The 9,681-nt window shown below is 32.6% G+C and overlaps 1 protein-coding gene across 24 annotated transcripts in view; it reads right to left on the minus strand.

The window, feature by feature from the left end:
• The window catches only part of LOC111063080 (longitudinals lacking protein), a 592,348-nt gene that overhangs the window by 212,910 nt on the left and 369,757 nt on the right, over positions 1-9,681 (minus strand). Inside the window, exon 5 of one of the 24 annotated variants that reach the window (XM_039428604.1) lies at positions 1,800-2,176. The exons of 22 other annotated variants lie outside the window; for them this stretch is intronic. In XM_039428604.1, coding sequence (XP_039284538.1) covers positions 1,923-2,176 — 254 coding nt within the window. In that variant the 3' untranslated portion in view covers positions 1,800-1,922. Of the gene's footprint in view, positions 1-1,799; positions 2,177-4,428; positions 5,278-9,681 lie in introns of those variants that run through there. One more of the 24 variants, XM_039428606.1, reaches the window with a different exon arrangement.

Raw genomic sequence — 9,681 nt, forward strand, 5'->3', positions numbered from 1 at the left:
TGAAATAACTATTCCTGGACCGAAAATTAAGTAGCGAAGCAGGGATGTGTGAATCCTAACCTAATATTGGACAACATTAACTTTTTTTATCAAACTTTGGGACAGAAATGGTGCATATTCAGTCTAGTTTTTCCTCCATTATCATAATTATATTATGTTTATAGTATTTTGTACAATAAACGAATACATCACCAAACTAGTTTCGGCGTGAATCTGAGATTGTAGATCTGTACGTAGATTGGTCCAATACATCGGTTACAGTGGCTAAAATTAGTAGGCTATTGAAAAATTCTGTATGAGAACTTTTCCACACTGAGAAATGTTTCACACACATTTTTGTTGAACAGTTAACCAAGTTGTCCATATGAGAGCAACCATTATTTTTCCAAACATTATAATGTTTTTTTAAAACGTTTTTTCTCTTGAGTTTAACTTTACTGACGCTGACCACTGACGATCGTTCCAACCACGGTCTTATAGAAAGAGGTCTGGACACGTAGCCATATTTTTTTGAGTTTTGTTTAGAGATTCGTTTACTAGCTGTTGGGCTGAACTAATGACTAGATAATGTGTAACAAAAATATAATATTGTAATATAATAATGAGTAGGTTTGTTATTTTGTCTTGAAAGTTTTGAAATAAGTACAATATTTCTCAAATTTTTCAATTTATTGTTTTCTTTGGTACAAGCATTTATTCTATTTCTTATGTCGTTACGTTAACCTTTAAAATATTCAAATATCCATTCCTAGGCTGAAAATTAAGGCTGTGCAAAGGCTAAAAATAAACTTTCTACTCGTAATATTTTTCTATATGCATATCATCAAGCTATCAAAATGAAAAAGTTTTCTCACAAATTTTTTTCCGATCATTACTTTTTGAGATATGAGCGACTGAAGTTTGAATTTTTGGGACAGAACATTTCAAATTCGGTACGATATAAATCAATGAGATTTAGAGGATGGATTCTTCATGGTATTGTTGATCTAGTAAAACAAAAATTTTCTGAAAATATCAATTTTTGGAAAAGTTATTCAATTTACCAGAAATAACCAAAAATTAGTCAACTAAAACTTATTTTTGGTTATTTTTAGTAAATTGAATAACTATCTTGAAAATTTATATTTTCAGAAAATTTGTGTTTTACTAGATCACCAATACCATGAAGATTCTATCCTCTTAATCACATGGATTTATCTCTTACCGAATTTGAAATGTCCCAAAAATTTAAACTTAATTTTTAAAAAATTGAAAAAAATGTTTCTCTGAGAAAACTTTTTCATTTTGATAGCTTGATGATATACAAATCAAAAAACTTTGAAAAATATCACGAGTAAAAAGTTTATTTTTAGCCTTTGCACAGCCTTAAGTGACGAGGCAGTGATGTGTGATTTCATAACCTAATAATATTTTGGATAACTTTTTATAAAAAATTGGGAGAGAAAAGGTAAAGGCTCAGCCTAGTTTTTCCTCCATGGTCATAATTATATTATTATAGTGTTCTGTACAAAGAACTATAGTGTACTGTATAGTAGACTATAGCCTATTCTAATACAAGAAAATATAGTAGGTCTATAAATAGGCTTATAACACCCGACTTGAGACTCAATATGGTCAAAATTGACAATGGTGCCCTAACCTCTCTGTATAGACCTGGTTCTAACAAGCCAACACACCACCCAGAATGCCCTACGATTGGCTGAGAATCTGCCGTTGATTAGCCAATTGAGGGACATTCTATTGGCTTGTTGGAACGATGGTCAGTGACCGGCTTAGCATTTTCTCAGTGTTCTCAGCAGCCTCCGCGTTTCGCGCTCCGGTTGGAGGGGTGCTTCGTAGTACTCAGGGGGTTCGTGGAAGTTGTGTCTTCTACAACTGAACAGGGGTGGGTATTTTTCTCAGTGTTGTCTCTGATGGTTTTGTTAAGGATTCAATTGATGTGAGCGATGTTGTATCTGATGGTAGACTAGAGACTCGTTTCGGAAGAAGCCCTTGAAGCAGATGTTGCACGAGAATCGCTTCTTGCGGTCGCACTCGAGTCGCTTGTGGCGGCTGAGACTGGTCTTGTTGAGGTAGGAGCGGCCACACTTGCTGCACGCGTACCTCAACTCTCCCTGCTCGCCTATCACCACACTCTCGTCCTGGCTCATCGACGCTTTCCGACCAGCATGCCAATCTGCAAATTAGACAGTTCATTAGTCACAAAGCTATAATTACTTCATTGCTGTCTTCAAATATATTGGCTACTGTACATGATACAATATAACCTGTACAATATAGTCTGACTAATAATATAATGCCTATACTAGTTACCTTTTCAATTTTCGACTCTAAATTTTGACTCGAAGTTTCGTTCTCTGAAAACAGTATTAACTTATAAATTTCTTATCATTGTACCGCAATGGCCGCACATAATAATTGTAATTTATTTTATTTAGCAACTCTTACCTCTACATTATGAAATTTATATAATAGAATAAATGTAAACTGGCAGCGTCTATGGAAAATTGCTGCTAGTATAATTCTAAAACGATGATTGTATTCAACTGTTGTATTACTCAAACGCAGAATAAAGTTCATTTACATTTTCAATGTTCAATTTTTTCTTTTTTTGTTTGAGCTACTCTTAGATATCAAGAATAAAAATATAAGTACCCTTTTTTATTATGTTTTTCAAAGGTACTAAGATTTTCATTTATTGATGCCTACACTAGCTATATATAAACTAATCTACAATATAATAAAGAAGAGAATTGGCTTACACACGTACGGGATAGGAAATACAAGAATCACGTCTGAACTAGTCAACTGATTAACTTGAAATTTTACATTAGATTCACCGAGGATGGTTAAAGGCCTATTTTGATTCTTCAAGATTTCAGTAGGTTAAGTTTTCAGTTTATCAAGTTTTAAATTGGACCCTTGTGGAGCACGGGTTACCTGCTAGTCGAAAATAATAATTATAGACTCTCCCAGAAAGGCAAACTTGAGCTCTGAATGGAGATTCCAATAATTATGTAGGAAGGCCTACAGTATGACATGAGAACGGATGATTAATAAAACACTGAATAGATAGGTAGGTGAGAAACATATATTATATTAGTGAGATTCACGTTGAAAAGTCAGTAGAATTTTAGGTAGCCACTCTACCTTTTCCACTGCCTTCTTTATAAAGAAGATAAAAAAAAATTGTGAATAGCTATGATGCATGTTATCAGTGAATTACCGGTGAATCTGATCCGATATTGATTGTTTATTCTTCTTAATAATGATCATTTCTATACCAAATATATTTTATTAATTAAACTTTATTTTTACATAATTTAATTATAGGCCATATTTCCATACTTTGGTAAACTATTTTCCTTACTGTGATAGTCATCGAAAGAACAGTGTACATTACTCGTCATTGATTATCATAAATTAGTTTTGATTACTTGGAAGAATAATTGAGTAAGAGTATCGACAGATCGAGTATGATGAATGAAGGTTTTGAAAATTCTTGAAGCTTAAAATAGTTGAAAAGTGTAATAAAAAGCTACTTACATTTCAATCATTTCCCAAATGATGAAGAGGCGAAAGGGGTAGATCTACATTCAACAGGATAAACGAGAAAAAGATGGGTCTTATGAAGGATCAACGTCATCTCTAGTAGAGAGCTATGCCCATACTTAATCATAAAGCGTACAAGCTGCAAAGCTATAATCAATCCTACTGAAATAATGCAAGTTAATTTACTGTGAACGATTTCAGGAGAGTTGGAAAAAAAATCGATGGAGAAGTTTCTTAAAACATTTATTAAAGAATAACATTCATTTTAGAAATACCTCAAGCCCATAGAAATTCATCATAACATCATAGTATGAATAATAATTTCAATAACATAATATAGATTTAGATATGTTTTAAGTTTAAATTTTGAGACTTACAGTACGAGTCAATGAAGAGAGAACTTGAATTGGTAACAAATTTATATGACCTGCCTATCTATTTTACTAGGTATCAGTTCACAAAAGATTTATAAGCTCACAATCCAATATTATTGAGTTCTTACTCAAGTTTCCCTTATTTATGTACTCAAGTTTACAATCTTATAATATGATGAATAACAATTCAGCACATTAGATGTGTATGACTAGATGATTTTGTATCTATTCAATAATTACCCTGAATGAATTTCAATCTATAACATCTTTCATTACCATATTACTCCCAAAAATCATGGACACTGAATTAAGCTTCGCCCTAAAAAAAGAATAAATGAAAAATAAAATACTTCATAAATAAACAAATTTTAAAAAAATATATATACTTCTCATAAGATACCAGAGAATTCAATTTTAATGAAGTTTGAGAATGATTTGTACCTTCAACTGATTGAATTATTCACATATTGGAATTTCCAAATGCTTGAAATCGAAACACTTTTTAGCAAATTCACAGTGCCCACTTAAATAGATGTTGAAATTTATGGCAAATTGATAAAGTGGCCGATAAAATAAGGATAGTAATATCTATTTTTTAAAAATAATAATATTTTCCTTTTCTTACGATATCAAATTGATAAGCTTCGGCCTGTTTTGTATTGATTGCAGTATTTATTTAGAATTATTATCATTACCATAATTTATTATGAATTATTCTTAAAAATCATCGGATAAATTCTTATTATCTTTCTAGCTGATAATTACTTTTTTTAAAAATTAGTTTCAAAATATGCCATCAACATTAGCGTTAAACTTTATATGAATATTTCGTCAGGTTCGAATTCACCTAATATTCTTCTTTTCACTCTTCTTTCTCTCTACTATCCTATCTCTTGAGCAATTAAAAAAGTTAACAATAATTTTGATGAAACTTTAAAAACTAGATTCAGGTTGAGTTGACTCCATCTTACCTTTCTTGACGCATTCCTTGAGCGGGTAAGAAAGAGTTAATTTAGTTTAATAATAATTATTAAAATTTAATTTGCTGAAAGTAATTCAACAATAAATCGTTATGAAACTTTAGATTCGGATTTCAGGTTTGAATTCATTTATGCTCTCATTTTAACTTTTTAAATTTATTTCTTAATGGAGTGCTGTAGGATGTAATGAGTCTGCATGTTGCCTTTGCGGTTGAACATGCGCTTGCAGACGGGGCAGGCGAACTGAGGCGCCTTGTTGCATTCGTAGCGCAGATGCCGAGTCAGGTTTCCCAGCCAGCTGTACGCCTTGCCGCAGTTCGGGCAGCAATGGCCCTGGCTGCCCTCTTCGAAAGCTACCAGCACTTTATTACCTAGAGGTCATAATCATAATCAGTCAGCTTAAATATCTTCACGACCTATTAAGCTCTAATATGTTTGCAAGAATTAAGTTGGAGTGATGCCGGATGCTTTGACCAATGAAACTCAATTTGGTCGTGGTTTATAACATTTATTACACAAGGAAACCACATTAATTGAATCACTTGTTCAAATATTCGGCTTAGCCGAATATTTTCAGCAAATATTCAGAAATAATCATTCAACAAATATTCAGAAAAAATATATTCATATTTTACTAGAACTTGAATGCTCATGATCGTATTTTAACTGGACCAACCTACTTTATTAATATTGTTCCTCAACAAATCTAGCGATTCCACATCAAGTCTATACGGATTTGGAACGGATTTGAATCAACGAGATAATATTGATATACTTGTAAGTTTATTTTTTATCAAGCATGAACGGAATGTCCATATGCCTGCTAGCTACATGGGCTCTCATGTGAAACTTGTGCCTACACTTGAATGAACAGAAAGAACACTTGAGGTTGGGTTCCATTCCGCATTCGTGCTTCAAATGCTGGTTGAGTCCTTTCTTGTATTTATAGTTTTTACCACACTGAGGACAAAAAAATCTATCTCCAGCGTTCTGGAACTGTTTCAAGTTGGCGGTCTTGGGTTCGATACCTTCGATCCATGAGCAGATCCCGTTTGTTGTCTCTGAAAACATGAGATAAAATATATGATTTACGGACATGCATCGTAATGTTTCGTAGCAGGCATGCTTTCATGACCATAAGCTTTCTATCAACTTTCAACTACCGCAGAGTAAACTTGTATTGTCATATTCCAGATTGAATTATATTTTAAGCTTACTTCCAGATAATATTATTTTCAATTCTTTTGAAACGGAACCTACCTACTATAATATTATAGATTTCAGAATTCAACAGCTTGAACAGTAAATTAATATAAGAGAAAACGAAATAGGAATTGAAAAATTATTCATGATATGAAAAATGGTACAAAAAAGAGTGATAGAGCTAAGAGATGTAATAAAAAGATAGATAGAAGTTGAAAATATTATTTAATACCTATGTAGCCTAAGGTTATTCCACATCCAATCTAAATATTTAAATTATCACATTTTTATTAATACTTTCTATCTTATGATCATTATTAATTTAGATAGATAATTTAAACTAATATAAATCACATCTGAATTTACAGCTATACCGTACACATGTTTAAAACTATATTAAATATATAGGCTACGATTCAAATTCAAGTCATATACTATTGAGCATTTACGTATATTATAATATTAAATTGTATTCACATTGCAAATCCTTGAGAAAAACATTCACTTGAAACTCTAATCAGATCAAGTCACGGCATTATATTTATTCTTATTGCAGTCACATTATTTTAGTACTAGCTGGTCTGGTGAACTTCGTACCGTCAAATATAGTTAATGCATCTCATGATAAACTTTAGCTGGATGCACACCTGAGAGGAGGCGCGATGCGGAATTTTGCATCCAAGTTTTTACACACACACACTGAATCGGGCATGGCATGGAACGGTGTGATAAGGCAAACTCCATAAGATCACATAAAAAGTTAGTGAATGTGAAAATTTAAGGCTCGATTTTTATTTCGATGCTTGCCTGCCATGTGGGCTTTCATTCGAAACTTGTAAGTGCAAGTGTATGAACATAGAGAACACTTGAATCTTGGTTCGACTCCACACTCGTGTTTCAGATGTTGGTGCAGTCCAGCCTTGTATTTGTAGTTTTTGCTGCATCTTGGACAAAGGAAACGACCCTGCTTGACTTCAAATTGTTCCCGTCTCGTTTTTGGTTGAGACCAAATATTATTTTCGTGAGACACATCTAAAAACAAAAGAGTGACAATTGATGGAATAAGTTTCAATTTATTGAATCATTAAATTACATCGTGCATCTTTCATCAAGCAGCATAGGAAGAAAAACGTATTTCACCAGAGGATACTTGAATACAGATAATATGATTCTTTGCCCACCGCAAAGACATAACACAACACTGGATAATTTCGGATGCTTAGCATGAGTCTCCATCCATAGAGACCACTCATTGGCTTATAATATTTCGCCATCATATAGACTCCATTTTTTTATAGCAAAGTTACAAAAAGTAGCTTGATCCACATGGAACGGCTCCGAAATAAAATAGATTATAATGAGTTACTGATTACTTTATTAAAAATAAATTTCATTCACCCAAATTTTTCAATGATAGAAACATAGTTCCCTCAATATAGTATCAAATACTACATTCTTGTTCTGCAGAAAAAATATGCCTCACATTTCTTACAAATAACACATTTACAAATAATCACATTTATTACATTAGGTTGTGCGTTGTGTGCATCAACTTTTTGTGACATGGAAAGAAAGTGGGTATTCATAATTGAAAAATTCTCTGTAAAAGTGAGAAATTCATTTTTATCTCCACACAATAATATCATCATACGAATTAGAAATGTTCTGAGAATAATTAGCATTTGGAATAACTAGCATTCGATTGTATCTGCACTACAATAATGAGAATGTAGATCCATGATTCATTATTTGCCAAATATTTTACAAAAAGTAAAAATTATAATAGCAATAATAAGAATAAATTAATAGCATAAATTATAATTTATATATAGCATAAAAATACAGTGTAGCCTACATGATACAAAACACAAAATTCAACATACAGAACAAAATACTGAGTATTGTAGTATACAATACTCAAACATACTGCAGTATACAGAAATCAAACATACAGAACACAATTCTGACTAGATAGATAAAACCGGAGATCAGAATTTATATGGATACTCAAACAATATTTATATGGATACTCACACAATACTTATATGGATAACAAAACTTACAGATTACAGAACACAATACTGACTAGGTAAATACAACTGGAGAAGCAGAGTTTAAATGAAACGCTCAAAGAACACATTACATTGAGTAGTTAGCCCTTTCTATCAATTATATCTTGAAAATTTTTATTAATTTATTTTTCATTTTTTTAACCAAACGCGAGCCAAATTATTTATTTCAAGGCGCTGAATCCGAATTTGATATTAGAGATCTTTATCGAAAACAAAAGCCTGGAGAAAATCACCCCCAGAGCGATTCGTAAAAATCTGCATGCGAGCAGAGTTTTCTTGGAACGTAGGCTGGCAGATACACAGATGTCGGTATGAACACCCGCATTGATTGAGCCGGCGACAGATCCATCCATCGCCATCCACAGACTCTGCAGAGCTACAGATTTTGGTCTGAACATTACTCAAGTCGTCTCACCTATCCTGGCCGACATAATTTATAAGGGGCCATCGTTCTTAAGATGGAGTGAAATCTGCAAGATTTGAATCTACTCATTGGCCATAGCCTGTATATTGTACACTCACTTTGCTCATCAAGCGGTCGGTTACCCGATGAGAAATTGCAAATGTGGCACAGAAGAATCTCAAGCACACCCGTTTCCGCTCACCAGATTCCAAACATCTCAGATAATAGAGCCTTTTTGTACACTTTTTTGGCGTGTGATTGACTGGAACATTTCTAATAAGATTTGATAGGTGATTTTGCTGTTGATTTTTATCTTTTAAATCATAATATTCCTGGAATAGTCTTCTTCGATGATCTTCAGTGAATTTGTTGCTGCAACGAAATTTGCATTTGCTGCAGTCGATGAATTTTATTTGTTTTGCAGGCACGACTTTTCCTGCCCGGTTGATGTAAGATTTTCCTTTTAATCTTAGCCTCTCCGCAATTTTCCGCTTGTCTGGAAATAATAATAGAGAAATAAAAAAAAATATTAAACGGAAAACCAAATTAATTCAATCTCATCAATGGGGAAATATTGAAACAAAAATTTTGGTGCAGTTCTTGTTGGCGATTTGAGGAGATTTTTAAAGAACGTAAGAATGGATGAAAAATATCTTATGAAATCAGAAAGTCTAACATACCTATTTGTTTTTTTTCTAATTATCAGTATGTTATTGATATCATTACCATTGCTGGCATTGGCACTGATATTGTCAGCATTGATATTGATAAAAGATGAAACTGTGACGTCATCACGTCAATATAGAATATAATAAGTTTATTTGTAATCAGGGCCATGCCCATTGTACAAAAGGTTGTGCATGCACAATCAACAATAACATCATGACACAATGATAATAACAAAGTTAACATTAACAAATGAATACAACTGAAGATATTTATAAAAAGAACTTGAAAATACAATACTTCAAATTGGTCTTCTAATCACTTTGCGATTTTGAGTAAAAAATATCGGTATACAAAGATAAGCATGTGGCACTCAAAAGCAATGAACTTTACCTGACAGCAACAGATTCTACAGCAAATCTATAAATACC

The sequence above is a fragment of the Nilaparvata lugens genome, chromosome 5, assembly GCF_014356525.2.
Source record: "Nilaparvata lugens isolate BPH chromosome 5, ASM1435652v1, whole genome shotgun sequence".
Taxonomy (NCBI): Eukaryota; Metazoa; Arthropoda; class Insecta; order Hemiptera; family Delphacidae; genus Nilaparvata; species Nilaparvata lugens.